Genomic DNA, 20,609 nt, shown 5'->3' with positions numbered 1-20,609 from the left:
ACAGCTAGGACCTTCAAAGATCTACAGATGCACAATTCACTCATATAAAAGGCCTCCCATCCTCTCGGCGCAGAGACAGATCTGTTGACGAAGGGAACCACAGGAGTGACAAGCTGGCTGTTCAGAATTGGGGAGGTCTCCCTGCTGTTTGTTACCATGAAAGGACACTGTATTCACCAGTAATGTACTGAATAAGGCTACAAGTCCACTTAGGGGAAGAGTGCAATTAATGAAGGCCACCATGAATGCTGCAAGGTCTAGATGTAACGTAAGGAATATGCTACTTACCAGTATGCATCTGTTCTTGGCATGTAGGGCTGCTGACATTTATATCTATGCATAGATCGCCGCCTAGTGTTGGGTCCGGATGATTGCACATTGTTGTCCTGGAAGAGTCTTCGAAGTATCACGAGATAGGTGGCTCCTCCCTTGGACTACAGTGCGCATGGGCATCCTCTCCATCTTCAGATTGTTTTTCGCCATTGTGGCAGAGATGGAGTGTAATGCAGTAAGTGATGACCATGCCTGAGAATGATTCTGAGTGCTACAACTGCGACAGGCACCGGGGAGGAGGGCGGGCGATATAAACGTCAGCAGCCCTACATGCCAAGAACAGATGCATACTGGTAAGTAGCATATTCCGTTCGAGGCATGTGGGCTGCTGAATTTATATCTATGCATAGAATAAATAGCAGTATCCTCCTTAGCGGCGGTTGCCCGTGCCAGCTGCAGCAGTCTGAAAAAGAGTCCTGAGAACAGCCTGACCTACAGCAGCTTGCTGTTTGGAGTGTACATCCACGCAGTAGTGTTTGGTGAATGTGTGTACGGTGGTCCATGTGGCTGCTCTACATATATCCTCTAGAGGAAGGTTACCTAGGAAAGCCATGGATGCCCCTAACTTGCGTGTGGAATGCGCTCTTGGGGGAACTGTTAATGTGCGTTTTGCTTTTTGATAACAGATTTGTATGCACTTAACTATCCATCTGGCTATATCTGACTTAGAAATGGGGTTGCCTTTGTGTTGTGAAGAGAAGGCAACAAACAGTTGCTTAGTCTTCCTGAAATCCTTTGTCCTGTCTATGTAATACAGGAGAGCTCTTTTGACATCTAACGTGTGCAGTGCTCTGTCTGCCAACGAGTCTGGATTTGGGAAGAAAACGGGCAGTTCTATGGTTTGGTTAATGTGGAACTGCGACACCACCTTAGGCATGAATTTCGGGTTGGTACGCAGCACCACCCGATTAGCATGAATTTGTATGAAAGGCTCTTGAATAGTTAGGGCTTGAAGCTCACTAACTCTCCTTAGCGATGTTATTGCCACTAGAAAAGCCACTTTCCATGTCAGAAACTGTATTCCACAAGAGTGAAGAGGTTCAAAGGGTGGGCCCATTAGTCTGGTGAGAACTATGTTCAGATTCCAGACAGGTGAATGAGGATGTCTGGGAGGAATCACTCTTTTGAGTCCTTCCATAAAAGCTTTAATGGCTGGCACTTTAAAAAGAGAAAGATGCTGTCTGTTTTGAAGATAAGCTGCCATTGCGGCCAAATGTATCCTAATGGAACTATATGCCAGATTGCATCTGTATAGGTGTAACAAATAACATATAATGTTTTGCGTGGATGCATCTAGCAGATTTATGTCATTATTAGAACAGTAAGTTACAAATCTCTTCCATTTGGCCACGTAGCATGCCCTGGTTGTAGGTCTTCTTGCCTCCTTGATGATGTCCATACAGTCAGGGGGCAGGTTGAGGTAGCCAAACTCTATGACCTCAGGAGCCATATCGCAAGGTTTAACTGTTGCGGATCTGGGTGCTGAATGTCTCCACGGTTCTGAGTGAGGAGACTGGGCTTGAGTTGCAGCCGTTGGTGAGGCACGACTGAAAGTTCTAGGAACGTGGTGTGCCACGCTTGCCGTGCCCACGTTGGAGCAACTAGGATGAGCGTCATGGAGTGCTGCCGCAGTTTGCGTGCCACCAGCGGTATGAGCGGTGCTGGAGGAAAAGCGTACGCAAATCTGCCTGACCAGTTCATCCATATCGCATTGCCCTGAGACTGCGGGTGTGGGAACCTGGCGGCGAAGGTTTGGCGTTTTGCGTTTTCTTTTGTGGCGAATAGGTCTATCTCTGGATGACCCCACCCCTGGAAATATGGTTGGAGCACCGAGGGGTGTATCTCCCACTCGTGCATTTGGTGGCTGTGCCTGCTGAGCAGGTCCGCCATCTGGTTGTCTTTGCCTGGGAGATGTTCCGCCATGAGGAACATGTTCCTTTGAATGGCCCACTTCCACATGCTCTGGGCTAGATGAGACAATTGTGGAGAGTGCGTGCCTCCCTGTTTCTGGATGTAATACATGGCAGTCATGTTGTCCGTCCGGATCAGCACGACTTTGTTGCACAGATGCAGCCTGAAGACCTTCATTGCCATGAAAATTGCCATGAGCTCCAGCAGGTTGATGTGCATTTTTTGCTGCTGCGCTGTCCACAGTCCCTGCACTGTATAATGGAGGACATGTGCTCCCCAACCCTGGAGAGATGCGTCCGTTGTCAGCACTATCTGTGGTACAGGCTCTTGGAACGGTAGTCCCCTGCAAAGGTTTTGTGTGTTCCACCAATGCAGAGAGTTGTATGCACGACCGGTCACCAACACTAGGTGTTTTAGATGCCCTTGAGCCTGGTTCCACTGCCGTGCCAGGCATTCCTGAAGTGGACGCATGTGGAGCCTTGCGTGAGGTACTATAAAGATGCAGGAGGCCATCATACCTATTAGCCGTAGGAAAACCTGAGCTGGGAGCGAGTGTTGTGGCCTGAACTGCTGAATGAGCAATTGCATGCTGTTGACTCTGGCTGCGTTTGGGTGCGCTGTCGCTGTTAGAGTGTTGAGTGTCGCACCCAAGTATTGTTGCACATGTGAGGGTTGAAGGTGTGATTTTGGGTAATTGAGCGAAAATCCTACACTGTGTAGGAGGTGAATTGTGCGGGACATGTGGCTGGCACATTGCTGGGCTGACTTTGCTTGAACAAGCCAGTCGTCCAGATATGGATAGACGTGGATGTGTTGTCTCCGAAGGTGCGCCGCCACTGTTGCTAAGCACTTTGTGAACACTCTGGGGGCAGTAGTGACCCCGAAAGGCAGGACCTTGAACTGGTAATGCTGGTTGTTTATGGTGAACGTGAGATATTTCCTGTGTCGTAGGTGAACGGGAATGTGGAAATATGCGTCTTTTAGGTCTAGGGTTACTAGGAAGTCTCCTTGACTGAGCAATGGTAGAACTTGTTGTAAAGTCAGCATGTGAAAATGCTCTGACAAGATGTACTGGTTTAGGGGTCTGAGGTCTAGAATGGGTCTGAGAGACCCGTCCTTTTTTGGTATTAAGAAGTACAGTGAGTACACCCCTGTACCCTGCTGACTTAAAGGCACGAGTTCTACGGCCCCTTTTTGCAGCATGCAGAGGACTTCTTGCTGCAATAAGTGCATGTGCTCTGCGGACATAGGACGGTGCCTTGGGGGTATGTTGGGTGGAGTGGAGGTAAGTTCTAGACAATAGCCGTATTGTATAATGTCTCTCACCCACCTGTCTGTGGTTATGCCTTCCCAGACTGGCAGGAACCGCTGGAGTCTTCCCCCGACTGGTGTTACATGGTCGGGGGCAGTGACAAGACGTCACTGTTTATTGGCGGCGGAGGATCTGGCATTATTATTCCCGCGTCCGCTGCCTTTGGTGCTGTTCCCCCGATAGCCACCCTATTGTTCTTGTTATAGGTGGTCTGTGAGCCTCCTCTATTGTATTGGGCTTGCTGTGATGCTTGACCTCTGGAGGCTCCCCTGTTAACGGAGCGACGAAAGGAACTGCCCCTGAACTGTTGTGACTGCAGAGCTCCCATGGATTTTGCTGTCTCAGTGTCTTTTTTTAATTTTCTCAAGGGTTGTGTCTACATCAGGGCCAAAGAGAAAATCAGGGTTAACCGGCTGGTTGAGTAAAGTAGTTTGTATCTCCGGCTTAAAACCAGAGATGCGTAGCCAGGCATGCCTTCTAAGCATCACACTTGTGTTTATGGCCCTAGCTGTCGTGTCTGGTTCATCTAGCGCACACTTGATGGACGCATTTGAAATTAATTTCCCCTCCTGTATCAGCATTTCTGCTCCCTTCTTATAAGTCTCAGGCAGGTGTTGCAGTAGCTGCTCTAACGTGTCGTAGTGTGCCCTATCATATCTGGCTAATAGGGCTTGTGTGTTGGAGATCCTCCAAATATTTGCTGCTTGAGCTGCTACTCGCTTGCCAGATGCTTCAAAGATTATGGATTCTTTGTCCGGAGGGGGAGCATCACCACTGGTTTGAGAGTTTGCCCGTTTACGAGCATTAGCCACTACGAGGGAGTCCAACGGGAGCTGGCCTTTGATGTACGTAGGGTCCACAGGTGCAGGCCGGTACTTCTTTTCAATCCTTGGGTTTACAACCCGTGCCCTTGTGGTCTCCCTGAAGATGTCAGTTGCGTGTTGAAGGACACCTTTTAGCATAGGCAATGTCTTTACTGACCTTTCTGAAGTTAAGAAAGTATCAAACAAAAAGTCCTCCTCTACTGGGTCAGCATGCATGTCCACATCATGGTTTTTGGCTGCCCTTTCAATTAAAGTGTTAAACGCAGCAGTATCTTCAGTAGGTGAGGTTTTGATGGTATAGGACTGAGTGTCAGGCGTGTTCTGTGGTTCACCAGGGTCAACAGGGTCAGTCCATGTTTGCAGTTCATCATGATCTGTGTCAGCAGGATAAGTGAACTCATCTTCATTGTATCCCTCCCCTATATCTTCATAGGTGCGTGTGGGTGAATAGGAATAGTCTTGTTCATAGGACTCCACAGGCTCTGAAAGAACAGGTGAGGTTGCGGAGTCTTTCTTTTCAGAGGGATTTTGTATGACTCCAAAGGTCCATCTGGAGCTATTTTCCGTTTATAAATGGTGAGTCTACCTGTATCCGAGTCGATGAACAGTTTAGTTTGTTTGTCATAGGAGGGTGGTTGGAAAATGACACCCTCTTCAGTGGACTGACGCCTGGAAACTGCCGACACTTTCTTGGTAGTGTCGGTGCTTGTTTGTGGCTCGACCGTTTTTGGTCGAGTGGTTGGGGGCAGTCCATATTTTATAGGTTGTGAAAGCAGTGGAGACGAGCCGACCGTTTTTGAGGGTGTCGCCGTCTTCGATCCGACCAACTTTTTTGGATCACTTGGCTGCTTGTGGACTTGCGTCGATTCGAGCAGTCGGTGCGCAACAGGTACGCCTTTTTGCTTCGACGCGACGTGCTCTTTCGGGTCGGCTGTACTTTTCGACTCGAAGGCCTTGCTGGATCTCGGCACCGAGGCTGGAAGTTTCAGATCGACAGTCTTCCTAGCCTTGAGTCCTTTGCCAGTGTCGGCAGCTTTGGGCGTGGGCGTCGACAGCGTCAGCGCGATGTGCTTGACGGCAGAGACAGGCCTCGGCGTCCCGTATTTTGGGTTGATGCCCCCTTGTGACCCCGAAAGGTTAACGACACTTTTAGATGGTGTCGGAGCCGACGAATCCGAAGCTGTCGAGCCGAGGACTGACGTAAGCAGTTTCGGTTTCGATACAGTTCCTGTCGGTTTCGGTTTCGATTTCGCAGTCGAAAGTGGCTGATGGACCAATGGCTCTGTAGAAGTATTCTTAGCCAGGCTTGGACGCGGGGCTATAGAATGCGGGTAAAGATCTTGGCTAAGGCCTTCCGGCGATGCCTCGACCTGAGCCGTATCGAGTATAGTGTCAGTATTGGGCCCCGCGATTGAATATGGGCCTTGCTCATCGCTTGAGTCGTCATCGACGGCTCCGATGGCGTCTGCGTCGTCTCCTACTTCGACGATGTCTTCCTCATGGACGTAGTCTTGTTCTTCGTCCACACTATATTGTGAGTCGTGCTCCGATGCAGGGTCCAACTGCTGGTCTGGATCCTCTTGATCGGCGCCCTCGCTGACGTCTGCCTGGAAGATATCTTCTGGGTCTGGCGCTGTTTGCTGGGCCGACTGCCTCGCGGCGCGTCGAAGCCGAAGTGTTTTTTTCGACCGGAACTTGGAACAGGCCATGCAGCTGGCCTCGTCGTGGTCCAGGGATAGGCACTTGTTGCACACCGGGTGCACATCGATGTGAGGGTATTTAGAGTTGCAGACGGGGCATCTCTTGAACTGGCTCCGTTCCATCGTCAACGCTCGTCGGGGCCTAGCTGTCGAAAGGCAATACGGCCTTCGACGTCCTGTTCGAAGAACTGGATGAAGTATTGGGCACCGAACGAGAGACAATACCGATGCCCTGAAGGCCTTTTGGCCTCGCGAAAAGTATTTAAAGTATATTCCGAACTGGAGTCGAGAAGGTACATCCGAACCCAATGGCGGAAAAAAACAATCTGAAGATGGAGAGGATGCCCATGCGCACTGTAGTCCAAGGGAGGAGCCACCTATCTCGTGATACTTCGAAGATTCTTCCAGGACAACAATGTGCAATCATCCGGACCCAACACTAGGCGGCGATCTATGCATAGATATAAATTCAGCAGCCCATTTGCCTCGAACAGTCATTTTTTAAAGCTGGGCAATTACCTATGCCTACTGCACAGGAAAAATCTATTACAAAGCAGGCATTACAACGTAGTGCCTTTACAAAGCAATCACTATCACGACTGACATTACCACGAGCTCCATTACAACGCACGTCATTACAATGACTTGCTTTATTTAGGGAATGAGGTTTCGGACTGGTGTTGGATTTGAAGTGCAAAACCTTTTTTTTCTGAGTCTCATTCCTCTTTGTTTTAAATGTCAGTGCACAAGCTGTCTGGAAAGCGTTACATGTCTAGTTTGAAAAAACGAAGCATTTTAAGATTCAAAATGGAAAGTTAATGCTGGTGTATATAAAGTATATTAGTACACACTGGTGGACACTCACCCTTCATGTTTCGCCCAGAGCAGATTGGGGCCCAGCACGATTGCAATGTTGCTGGGTGTCATCTTATTAATATCACTGTACTGCGTAAGCTTTGCCAGGAATTTGATCAAATACCTAAACAAAACAAAAAAGAATAAATGGAATTTGCATAAAAATAGTTTTTATAGCCTTGACTACCACATGAAAGTGAGCCATTGATCGTACTGAAACAGGAGACTAAGTAAAGGAAAGATCTAAAGAATAGACGCAGCATGCAGATATCTGAATTGACAGGTTGCTGGCACGGGGTGAGGGGTCATCCATGGTAAATATTGAGCACATATAGTACTTTGTGAGTTACCAAACTCAAAGACACTAGTGGTGCAAACGGGCATCCTGGACAGGATTTTCAGGTCACTGAAAGGTTGAAACTTAAGTTCTTAAGGAGGAGGATGGGCTGTGCCAATGAGTGTAAGCGGAGTGTCCAGGATCATGAGGTTTAGCAAATGGCGTAAATGGAAAAGACCGACAGGGAGACCTTTTTGGAGGAGTGGCAGTGGATGTGGCAGTAGAGGAAACGTGGAAGCTGAAGGACCTCAGTCGAAAATGCCTTTTAGTACAATGGCTGATTGCAGATGGTCGTGAGACAGTCAGCATGTGTAAAGTGGGAATTGAGAAGACCTTCGTGAGTAATGATTGAAAGCTGCAAGTTCATGGACTTTAATACTAGCCTTGGATTATTTAATAAAATTAAAGTTTATTTTCCTGGTCACTGAGCAGTTTCCCAATGCTTGGCTGGGATTTTATTTCCTCATATCTTAACTTTATGCTATAGCATTTAGGAAGCTTGAGCAAAACTTGAAAATGCAGGTATGAGCTTGATTACCTGCTCTTCTAAGGGATACTTGATCATTTTGGGTATTTTTTAGGTCGCGGCCAACACTGTTGTTCATGTACCTCTACTGATCCAGTGTGCTTCAACTCAAATAAAAAGGAAATAAGATAAACTGTTCTTATAATTAAAACACGTAATATGACCTTAATTTTTCTCAGATAACCACAGGAGAGCACCATGCCCAGAGTATTACTCAAGCATCACTAGCTAGTTGGCTCAGGACCCAAACTTTATAGTTTGGTTCTAGAAGGTATAGGGAGAATAGCTGGTAGCTGACTATGTGAGCAAGATAAATGAGTATTGTGATTCGGAGGTGAAATATTCCCCCTACAACTCAAAGGGATGACTGTGATAAACCTTTCGAAGGGCTGTCAAAGCCAGGGTAATAACTTTATAGGGAGCAGAATTAGAGGCCCAAGAGTAATAGCTTTCCGTTTCAAAGCAGCAACGCTATAGGGCAAAGGAGTTCCTCCCTTTGCACTGTTTTGTTTTTTAGTAATAACAGAGACAAGCATCCAATTAATTTTTTTTATGGGATTACTTCCTCTGTGGGGTTTCTTCAAGCATGTGTAATGTGCTAATGGACTGTAGCAGTGGCGGTTCGCTTAAGGGCAACCAGAGGTGAAGAATGACGTTCAAATGTTGTTATTAACTGTTTTAAAGTGTCACAACCCTTTTTTTCTCTTTTTTAATATGTAAATAATAATCACTGTAATTGGGATCTTGAAAATGATTTAATGATTTTTTACTTATGTATAATGTATGTGCTTTTATGGTGATTTTTAATCATCGAATAAAGATTCCTTGAAGTGAAGTGAAGACTGTAGCAGTGTGTAATAATATGTTGTTGCATCCAAGAAAGAGCGAAAATGAAGGAACCTTGAGAATCCAGAAAAGGTTCCTAAACCTTCTGACTGAGATAGAATTTTAAGAAACAGAGAAAATAGCTATACTTTAGGGGACATGCAGAGCTACAGAAGAATGAAAAAAAAGCAAAGGTAATGCTGTTGACATTTTTTTATGTGCTTTAGCGGACGAGTGGCTTCACAGGTTCCACACTAACATTCAGGTCCATACACCTGTGAGTGAGTACTCTTTAAACAACAACTCACACCTCTCTCTTTGACATACCTGAAATTATCCAGGTTGGGCTTTGGCATTTTATTGCAGATCACCCATAAACCTTGAAGCTTCTTGTCCTGATCTGGAATACTGTGGGAGACAAAAGTGTAGACATTAAAACCAACATGAGCTATGTGACAGGAGTAGGAGGAGAAGTGTCACTGGCAATTTGCTCACATGGCTATGTCACCCCATAATTTCAAGGTCAGTAGCATAAGTATTAAATAACAGTAGTTGGCAGAAACCCTGGCTCTTTGAGCAAACATCACTCCAGAACTGAACAATCATCTTTCACACAAGCATGCTTCTACTATTTCCCAACTGCAAAAAACATCAGCATCACCAAAAAAGCACTGCTAAATCCAGAAGGTATCAGAGGCTAGAACTATTGGCTTTGCGTTTTCTGGTTTATAGCTGAGGCGGAGTACAGGTTATCTTTCACCCTATGCAGTCAAAGATGCTCGTTTGGGATTGATATTGTTTGTTACTATAGCCTTATAGACCACCGTAGCGGGCTATACCGGCCATTAAACAAGTGAGCGGGACTTTTATGGCCGGTATAGCCCATCTATGGAGGGCTATAAGGCTAATCAGGGGTGGCTCCTTCATTAGGGTGGAGGAGCGTCGCCCCACTGCTTTCTCGCAGCGTGAGAAACGGAAATATAAAATTGTATTTTAAATAACATTTTATGGTTTTGCTTCTTGCGCTGCGAGAAAGCAGAATGGTATGTCTGGTCGGGGCGGGCGGGTAGGGGAGGAGTGGCTTGCCCAACGCTGTGGGCCCTGACTATTTGGTCGGCCCTCTGGGGCAAACTCTGTCTTTTCTCTATGTGGCTGCATGCAGCCTACATAGAGAAAATGGCCACCCGATAGGCGACCCGCTGGGTGCCGTCCGCACCAATCACAACACTGCCATTGCAGCATTGTGATTGGCTTAGGGGAGTGGTGGGAGGATGCCTACTTACTTACGTGGGACCAGCCAGGAGTGGAGGCGGCATGGGACCCGGTAAGTTAAGTTTTTAAACTGTATTTTCAAATCCCCCCCCCGTGTTAACACACACGCAAACTCCCGCGCTACCCCCCCACCCACGAGTCATGCGAGCCGCGACTGAAGGCTATTAGAACATTCTGCCACTAGAGGGCAGAATGTTCTAACAAGTAAAACAAAGTCTTCTCGGAGCCTGAGGGGGTTTAAAGCCCCTCGGGCTCCGAGAGGCCATTGTAAAAAAACATTGGAATGTTGTTTTGCGGCCTTTTACCGGCCCGTAGAAGTTTGGGGCACTCCATTGTACTCAATGGAGTGCTCCACAATTCAATGTTCTAATATATAATATATCTACAGCAAAATCACCTTAGGAACCCACAAACTTGTCATCTATGGTGACTGGCGAGTGAAAGTGAAAACAAAGATTGGTTTGGCAAGGTGTCTGGAGCAAGGGTCAACATTAGAAAGTGAAGAACTTGAGAGCAGATCTACAGCCTGGCAATATTTGCACTGCTTACAGAGTCATGAGTATGGGGCACCTGGGTGGCAGGGATAAAATTATGCTCAAGGCTATGGAATAGCCCTACGAGACGCCAGCATGGAGAGTTTTCATATTTTAAGTGGTGCATTCATAGTCTGGAGCAGGAATTTGGGTGTGCTCAGGGTGAATGCATTGCATATTAAAGAAGAGCTACCACAGTTTCAAGCACAGATTAGATGAGGGAGAACGTACCTTCTGAAGCACGAAACATTGACAAAACTACATACTGAACGACTAAAGTCGTCAGTATGCCCTGCTACATTTTCATCTCAGTCCATGCACAGTTCTTAAGGGTTGATCCTTGAACCTGCCACACTGTAACAAAACTTCAAGAATAGTCTCAGAAAAATGGAGCTTTCACATGCTGAGACATTTAGCTTTTACAGCATGAAATATGTGCAAGGTATATGCTGACCTTCCAGGGTATGTAGTACGAGTAGGACCTGTTGAATTTTGAGCCCGTGTACAGGTATCGAGCCTGGCGGATGTAACTGTTTGCCATGCCTGAACAAAGTGTCCATGCCTGAAAAATGAAGCTGCAGCATGCGAAGGGATTGCAGTTTTCCAAGGACTGCACAATGAGACCATGGCTTGCCTAGTCTGAGCACAACCCCTTAAGATAAGACCTTGCAGAGCTGCAAGCACAGTGCTGCTTCCAACATCAGGGTCTCAGTATTGCTTTAAATGACTAGGACAAATCCCACATGAGGGCTATATTGTGCTGCTTAAAATCGCTAGTTTGCGCCCATGTTGCACTAGTCATAAATCAAATCTTACTTTCCAGCCTGGATCCACTCGTCATACAAATTAAAGGTCATTAATGGCTCTGGTAGTTCACGCAAGTAGGATTTGAGAGCACCTGCAAAACAGATATTGGACAATATTAGAGCGGATAGTAATTTGGACACATCTGCTTCACCGCCCACTGAATTTACTGACAAGTCTATTTTCTTACTGCAGCCTTCCTTTAGAGGACGACCCAAACACAACCGCATTCAACAGTGAAGGGGACAGACTATTTCTTTAGTTTACATTTAAATATCATGGAGTCCTGCTCAGCAGTTGAAGACAAGAGGTAAGCAAAGGCAAGCGAGTAAGCATATGTTTTGTATCTATGCATCCTACACACAGGAAGAGGTCTCCCACCTCCCTTAGTGCCACTCTGGGCACAGAGGTAGGGGGTAGAGAATGAAAGATACTCGGTTAACAGAATTGGGATCAGCAGTAGGCGCACCCAGGACACATTTAAAGAGCCACATGAGTGCTCTTTATTCTATCTCCCAAGAGGTGATGCGGCCATCTAGGAGTCTGGATTGCAGAAAAGATTTGAAGTACAGTCACCACTGTCAAACTGCCCTATACACAAAGCGGGATTTGAACTACAAGAGAGGCGAGGGGATTTTCAGAGGCAAGTTTTAAAAATCTGGAAGCAGAGTAAATCAACATTTTGAATCAGTAAGCACTAGGCACATTAACAAAGAATAACATTGGTGGGTCATGTATACCTGCTACAGCATGGGGGTCTGAATAAAACTCCTGCAACTGTGACGTGGAGCAGTCCAGGGCCGCCTTCAGCTTCTTCAGTTTTGACGCTCCAGCTGCTATCCTGAACAAACCCTGCGGATATAAACGTTTTAAATGTATGTATAGAACAAACAGCATCAACAGCCTAAGGCAGATCAGAGTGACCTGATCATCATTCAGTGCACTGCAGGGCTGAATTTTACTTGAGCTGAGAACAACTTTGCATGGACGTGTGCACAGGCATTACAAACAGTGACCACTGGGGAGGTGCATTGATGCATAGACTCTTTAAACTTGAAGCTCTGTCCTTTCGGCTTTTAGATTATTTTACCGAATGTCTAGTTACAAGGATGAAAAAGTCAGTCATCTCGTCACTAGCTCTGATTTCCAGTGCCATTATTTTTTTGAATGATGGAGATATTTCTCTAGATAAATTTTTGTAATTATTCCTTTCTCGCCATTGCTTCTCTGAAGCTAAATTGTTGCAATATAATACTTAAGGATTAACATATCGAGGCAAACACCACAAAAACTCAGGACCACCAACGCCATCTGCTCCATGTTACAAGCAAGAACTGTATAATAGCAAAACTGAATATAATGTGCCTAATATCGACCAGTTACAGTATCAGATCTCGCCTGACCAGAACATCGGCACATGCCACACTGGCATGTCTCGCAGCTCCCTCCAACCCCAACTTCCCCTTTTCATGTAACACAGTACGGTCATGACCTTATAATTAAGAAAATGCAGATTTTCAACACCTCAATGTTTGGTGGCTGTGGCAATATTCAATACATCACTAGTCCTCTAGCACCATCTTGTGATTTAAAACCAAAGAGGCACATTCTGCAAGACTCTTTCAAATGTGTTGTGCTATGTGTCAAGTTACAATCATATAGACACAACACCAACATTTCTACTGCATCGCCGCTCACAACCTAACAAACAACTTACTGACCTTCTGTAATGCCTTATCTGGTAGAGACTCTATTTAGCTGAAGATTCCTTACCTAAGAATTATCACCAGGAGGTAGACTGGATCCAGAAATTCTTGAAGAGTACTCCTGTGTGCCGGTAAGTGGCGTTGTTCAGGTCTGCATCATCCGTGCTGCATGTGACAGTACATTGGGGTGGTGCCTATATAGGCACCGCACACTGAAATCAGTTTATTTACGCTACCTTTTCACGCCAGAAGCACAGAGCTATGAAGAATGCAATTGAACTGGTGTGCCTCACTATGGGCCTCATAAGGGTGACCCTATGTAGAAATCCGTTTGCGGAGGATGGGAGGGTTGGTAAGGAATCTGCAACTAGATAGGCTCTCTACCAGATAAGGTGTTACCAAAGATAAGTAACTTGCTCATCTGATAGACACTTCTAGTCACAAATTCTTTACCTTAGAATAGATAACCAAGCAATACCTCGCCACAGATGGGTCTGCAAATGCATTAGACCCAAAGGTCCTGCAGGAAAGAAAGGGCAAAGTATTCATCACGATGAACCTGTCTGTCCATGCAATAGTGCTTGGTGAACGTGTGTAAAGACACTCATGTTGCTGCCTGACAGATGTCCAGGACAGGAACTCCGCGAGCTAACACGTGGATACAGCCTTGGCTCTGGTGGGATGAGCACGTAAACCCTCAGGGGGTCACTTTTTATCCATTGTGTAGCAGATTTTTATGCAGAGCACTAACCATAGTGAGATGGTCAATTTCTGCACAGCCATTCCATTCTTTGCCCCGTCATTTCCAATTAACAGTTGACCGTCCACCCAAAACGCTCTAGTACGACTGATGTAGAACAATAATTCTCTTTTTGGGTCACAAACAGTGGAGTCTCTCTTCTTTAGGAAGGGTGAGGGCGGGGCAAAGAAAGTAGGTAAGGAGATACTTTGGCCTACATGGAAAGGAGTCACCACCTTCGTAAGGAAGGAAGCAAGGATTCTCAGAACCAGTTTGTCTGGGTAGAATGTCATGTAGGGAGGTTGTTTGGACAGAGTGCTTGCAGTGCCTGCCTGCCCTCAGACGTTACCGGTTGTTCACGGTGTGCCACTAGCACTTTCAGTTCGCTGTGCTCCCCCTTTGGCCTTACCAGCACCCCTTGGATGCCACCAAAGTGATAACGATGATTGCAGCATATCTGTGGAAGTCAAGAGTTCCAGTCTTCCCCTACCTCGACGAGTGGCTGTTGAAGGCAGGTTCGCCCAGGCAGTCGTCTCCCAGCTCCAGACTACTGCAGACCTTCTGCATTCGCTGGGGTTCACGATTAATGAACCAAAGTCACATCTGACTGCCTCTCAGAGGCTCCCTTCCATTGAAGCTGTTCTGTACACACTACACTTTCTGGCCCATTCTCCCGAACGGAGAGTCCAGGATATTCAGGCTGCGATTCCGATGTTTCACCCTCTATCCTGGCTATTGGGCCTCATGGCCTCCTGCATCTTGCTTGTAAAATATGCCAGTTGGCATATGCAGGCTCTGCAGTGGGACCTGCAGTGCCAGTGGGCACAGCATCAGGGGAACCTCTCCGACATGGACGAAATCTCTACGGAAGTTGACAAAACTCGCAATGGTGGCTGACGAAACTCGATTGGGTCAGCGGCAGATGCCTTTCCTTTCCCACCCAGAGATAACTGTAGTGACAGATACGTCAATCATGTGCCAACACCACTGCTATGTGGTAGTGCAACAAACAGGGTGGGGTCCTGGATCCTGTGTCAAGAGGACCCACGTCTCGGGACATAGCTGGTCATGCCATTTTCCTAGTGGTTCAACATCTGGCAGGCTCCCTGAAGGCCAGAGCAGACACACTCAGAAGTCTATGCCTAGCGTATTGTGAATGGCGGCTCCATTGCAGGTGGTGCAAGGTCACTTTCTAGACTGGAGAGCAGTAGGGGCTGCTACCAGACAGGAGTTGTAGGGTGGTGAGGGGGGAATGAAAATGATTTAAAAAAAAGAAACAAACACACTTACTTGGATTCGCGCCGGCCGCCGCCTCTACCCGGTCCTTTTCGTCTTCTTAGAGTCCAGCAGCAGGACGCACTCGGGCTCCCAGGCTCTCCACAGCCAATCACAACCCTGCAATGCAAAGTTGTGATTGGTCTGAGCACCGTGGTTCGGCCTCTAACAGACGCTGGGGGACTGGGCATGTTCTTCACCCAGGCTGTAATGCAGCCTGGGTGGAGAACATGCAAAGTGTGCATGGCGCTTGGGCCGGCCCGACAGGCCAAAGCATCATGGGCACTTACAGAGTGCACTTACCACTCCTCCCTCTGCAGTGCTCTGGTGTCACGGAGCACATCTCCGCCCCAAATAAGCAGCTGCAGTAGGAAAAATAAAATGATCATAACCGCTGAGTTATTTTATTTTTCCTCTTACAACTGCCCAGAGAGCAGTGGGGCGATGAACCTCCGCCTTAGCGGAGGAACCACCACTGCTGGGGAGAACCTTGAATTAATCTGTTTGCCACTGCTGAGAACACACAATGTCAGCAGTTCTGCACGCTAGAGTTTCCAACGCGGATCACACTCCTACCCAGAGTTCTCAAGAAGATCAAGAACAACTGGGCCCAAGTCATTCTTGTGGCTCGGGATTGGACATGGAGAATTAGAGTTTGGAACTCAACCAGCACTTGAAACTTACCTTCTATAAAACAGACATCCTCCTGTCCTGGGTCATGAAATTGCTACTAGGCGATGGTTTTATTACCGGGAAAAAAGAAAGCGTGTAATACTGAAAAGGTACTATTGCTAAACATTGCGAAGGTGACTTCAGTTGTGCTGGAAAAACAAAGAGTGTGCCATCCCTAGAGTGCACATATTGAAACCCAAAGTACAAAAAACATTCGCATATTGAGTGGTGAGGGTTGATCATGGGAGGACCATACATGTACTCTAGATCACAACAGCTTTCCATGTAGGCAAGTATGAAAACAAAATCCTCTGAGTGGGTCATAAAATCTACTAAAAGAAACTGGCCATAGCAACAGAAGCAACAAAACAAATGTTTTGGAGACAAGAGCAGAATTGAGAAAGTTTGGCAACATCTACCAAGGGATAAGAGATTGCCTACAATCAGAAGACAATAACATTTGACAAACTATGAATTCATAAAATGTCCTGTTTATCACACCCATGAACACCACTTACCAAAATTTACATTACAGAATCTTGTTTGATGTCACCTACATAGCTGCCAAGGTTTCAGACTACTAATGTGTGACATTTTCATGGTTTCAGGACCTTTATGAGTGGCATTCAACACCAAATGTGGGACACTTCGAGTGGCACTTTCTTGCCTGTAAACCATACCAATTAAGTGCATTGAAAGAGATAAATATAAGAAATGATGTCCGTTTGACCTATGACCAGCTCTAAAAATATCTTGAAATTGGTGCAAAACTCCTGAAAGGGAAGGTCACTAATCTATTGCCTCTTTCTATGTAACAAGCTGAATTCTGGACTGTATCCTTTTAATTAATTCTGGACTGTATCCTTTTAATTAATACTTCATATAAAAACGTTTCCACTAGGTACAACTTGCTTTCCATATTACTAAAAATATACGGTATTAAAGCAATTGTTTTATATAATGAACACTATATCCCTGCACACATTAGGGGCAGTCTCTAACACAGAAGTATCTACTCCCCACTGTGCCAACAGGAAAATACTATATTCTGTTTCTTACTGGCTACACACAAAACATCTGCAGTGCCTACAATAAAAATGTGAGGTTTCATAATATAAGAGTGAAATTCCCATTGATTTCTTTAACTTGCATGATTTATCATCTTTCTTTTAAGGTTTGCAGACCAACAAAAACATTATAAAATAGTTCTAAAAATATTTTTCCTGTTTTGATGGTTCCCACATAGCTGCCACTTAGACACTATCTAGGAAGTACCTAGGGCTTGTTTTTATCCATTACCATGGTTTGTTCCGCTGTTCCAACGTGCTAAGGAAATTATAAAAATGGAATATCTGAATGTTACGAAAATCAGAAACAACTTCATCAGAAAAGCCAGAGGAATGCCAAAAATACTTGGAATCAAAAAGGCATTTACTTAAAACCTGACCTTCTTAAAAGAACCTTGCCACAGGACAGTTGGGTGGCTTCAATATCTTGAAATGTAGGCACAACCTTTTCCTTTTAAGACAAAATTATTTTGATCACGGTCCTTCTGATTTTCTCATGCATGAAAAGGAAATCTTCTACAAGTTAAAACAGGTGGTAAACGTGTAAAAAAATATTAAATATTAATGTATTCACGGGTGAAAGGAAAAATGAAAAGCATTGCAAAGAGTCTAATGAGGTTACAAGTGCCCTCCTCTTTCTGACAGGCACGCGGACTATCGCTTAAGTGTCACACAGAGAACACAAGATACAAGCAGCTCAGGTTCAACGTCCTAGTATTGCAACTTCAAGTTGTGGCTATAAGGCACAAGAGAGCTCTGCTAGTCTACCAAAAGACCCTCCAACAAGGGGCGTGGCTAGCAGCCAAGTAAGATGGCCGCAGTCTAGTGGAGCTCCGAGGTGAGGCCGACTCCCCCGTAAATCCGTACATTTATCCGCACAGAAAACTGTACCCAGAGCCTGAAATCGTGTTGCGGAGGTGGAGCGGAGTTGATTGACCCCAGGCTGGGGCTCCCGAGTTCGGGCTCGTGAGTTATCGCTGGCGAAAAGTTGCGGCCTATGCGCACGTTTGTAGCTGGGGACTACATTTTGACGCTGGGCCAGCGCGTCTGCTGTGCGGCAGGCGGGGACTGCCTGAAGCTGCCGTGTACAGCGATTGTGCTACCGGCTTAAAACGAGCCGTGATCCAGACGGTCTCGAAGACAAATGCGGGATATCGCGGAACAGACCCGCTCGAGAAGGGTAATTATTAACTGGCCTTGTGGCCCAATGCTGAGTTCCCTTCATTCCTTTTCCGCTTTGTTTATTGGTTTATCTCCCCCGCAGGCTCTCATTGCCCATACCGCCTCCACAGCCTGGATTCCAGTTTCCCGACCGGTACAAAGGATCTAATTTCAAGACAACCATGATTTATATTCTTGTCCTGAAGATGATGACATGTATTTAAGGTTTTGCCATCGAAACGTCGTCGACACATTAGTACCATATGTACCTAAAATGTTCGCAAATGCTTTGTGCAATGGTGCTCAAAAACGCAATCAAGTCTGTTCACTGAGTACAAGTATACAGACCGCCTTGTTCGCTTTTGCCTGAATTTTGTTGTTTTGTCTTGTTCACTGTAGGTCACGGGCCGTGCCCACTTGACATTACTGTGCAATTCTCTTCTAAATTGTGTATATTTATCTAATACATTCCTGTCCGGCTGGATAAAGGACATTACATCCTCCAGCGTCACTTTGGAGCCCCCTTCGTCCTCTGCGCCTATAGCCCCCGTCCCCCTGCGTTCCGGCAATGGGGGAAAGTCCTTAGTGTAAGCAAACTTGTCCAGCTTGCCTTGCTGGGTCGCACAGGACCCCTTGCCGCTCATTGTCCACTTCGTAGCCTTTACCTGCCTCTATTAGACTTCCGCAGGACTGATGTGGCTCTATTTAGAAGGGGCAGTCTGCAGGCCTCCACCGAGGGCCTTTATGTTCGTGCCGCAGTACTGTGAACCCGGGCACACTCTTACAGCGACACTCCTGTTGTACCTTGGGGGGTGTTGTTCGGGGTCTGTAGTGCCGGTCCTGCGCTTATTCCGCATTTCCCTAATCGTATCGGTGTCGCACGCGCGCTGCTGCGCAGCTTAGTCCGTTGCAATCTTGCTCACTTGCACCCCTTGACCGAAGCCATACGTGCTGGGAACGCTGTGTAGGCGACCCTCGATCTAGCCACTGGGTACTGTGCTATATCGGCTCCTCTCCGCTGCCCGTTATAGCTCCTCGTGCTGCCGGTGAGCGCCGAACGTGGCAGGCCCTTTATGAGCGGTTGGTGTAATCGTGTGGTCCGGCACAGCAGTCTCGCGGGTGCACCGCGTGTGGCTCAGTCGGTCTACGGTGTTGCCGCTCCGACCCCCAGTGCAGCCCCGACGAGACCCCACGCCGCCGGCTCTCTTTTCTGTTGTTTGCCGGGCCAAGAGGCCCGAGCCTGGCCGCCGCCTTCAATTTCGGGGGAGAGTCTCCTCGCCGCCACCCAGCAGGTCAGGAGGCCGCCGTCATTGCAGTCACTGTTCCCTCTTGCTCGTGCTCTCACCTGGCCTGGTTCTTCAGTGTATAAAACGGGGAGGACCGGCAGTGGTACTCTTACAAGAGACATCTCACAGGCACGTCCAGCAGGGCAATGGACAGGTGGGGATACAAAATGATGGTGCACTCTAAATTTACAGCTAGCTCCAGGGGGGTTGGCATATTAGTGAAGAAGCAGTTCCCCTTGATAATAAAAGGAGTCAAATCTGATGAGTCAGGAAGATTTGCTGCCATAATTGCACAGTGGGAGGGAAGACCCTTAAATATTGTATTGGTTTACATCCCTCCAGCGCTACACGCATTGGCCCTCCCAGACCTAAGTGGGTTTCTACTAGAGTTGCCAGTGGGGGAGCTACTTGTTGGTGGAGACTAACACAGTCTCCGACGACTCCATGGACAGGTTCCCTCTGAGGGCGGGTGCCTCCGGAGTCTCACGCCTTGGGAGTTTTATGGACGCAATGGGCCTTAAAGATGTATGGAGAAGACACAACCCCGCAGAACGCCAATTCACATATCACTCCAATGTCCATAATAGTCTCACGAGAATAGACTACTTTCTGGGTTCGCTGAGTAGCCTTCAGAATATAGACAATATAGAAATCAGACCACGGGGCATCTCAGATCATTCTCCACTGATACTCAAATATACCTTCCACCATCAGAAACGGCGCCGGATCTATCCGATACGCCCAGGCTATCTACAAATTCCTAAGATCAGAAGGGCACTCCAGAAGGCGACGAAGCATTACTTTAAAGACAATGCAGGTTCTGTTGTTTCCTCCACCACTCTCTGGGAAGCATTTAAGACAGTTGTCAGGGGACAGGCTAGATCTTCCATTACGGCACACAAGTGGGAGGGACAGTTGGAATTGCAGAACCTGGAGTCCGAATTAGATATTGCAGAGCGGGCACAGCACACTAGAGACCCAAGGCAGAGAAGTTACTGGCATGGCTAGATAAGCGGGAAAAAAGTGATAGATGGCTAGCGCAGCTCAGGACGGTGGAGGAACAACCTTCAACAGACCCACAAAAAAAACCAGTACAAATACTGGCACGACACTTTCAGACAGTCTACTCTTCTGACTCGGAGATGTCAGTGGAAGAGGCACGGACTTATATACAGGACCTCGCCATGCCCAAATGAACCCCTGAAGAAACCCAAGAATTGGAGGCTGACCTTACAACAGATGAGTTGCAAGCAGCCATTAGGGCGTTACAATCGGGCAAGGCGGCAGGACCAAACGGCATACCGGTCGAGCTCTATAAGAGAACGGCTGATTCCATTGCGCCTCACCTGTTGAATATGTTCAATGACAGTTTGAGGGTGGGAGAGATCCCGCCGGATCAACGTACAGCCACCATAGTGGCAATTTTAAAACCTGGGAAGCCCGCGGATTTATCCACCTCGTATCGACCCAT

At 46.9% G+C, this 20,609-nt stretch overlaps 1 protein-coding gene across 6 annotated transcripts in view; it reads right to left on the bottom strand.

Annotated features, from left to right (window-relative positions):
• The window catches only part of ARHGAP17 (Rho GTPase activating protein 17), a 337,930-nt gene that overhangs the window by 95,652 nt on the left and 221,669 nt on the right, over window positions 1–20,609 (bottom strand). For all 6 annotated transcript variants that reach the window (XM_078664824.1, XM_078664823.1, XM_078664827.1 and 3 more), the window contains exons 11-14: window positions 11,973–12,084; window positions 11,245–11,326; window positions 8,951–9,031; window positions 6,946–7,059 (exon numbers count right to left, since the gene is read on the bottom strand). In XM_078664824.1, coding sequence (XP_078520950.1) covers window positions 6,946–7,059; window positions 8,951–9,031; window positions 11,245–11,326; window positions 11,973–12,084 — 389 coding nt within the window. The remainder of the gene's footprint in view (window positions 1–6,945; window positions 7,060–8,950; window positions 9,032–11,244; window positions 11,327–11,972; window positions 12,085–20,609) is intronic.

The sequence above is a fragment of the Lissotriton helveticus genome, chromosome 10, assembly GCF_964261635.1.
Source record: "Lissotriton helveticus chromosome 10, aLisHel1.1, whole genome shotgun sequence".
NCBI lineage: Eukaryota > Metazoa > Chordata > Amphibia > Caudata > Salamandridae > Lissotriton > Lissotriton helveticus.
Note: the sequence above shows the minus strand (reverse complement) of the source record. Positions and strands in the feature narration are given on the sequence as shown.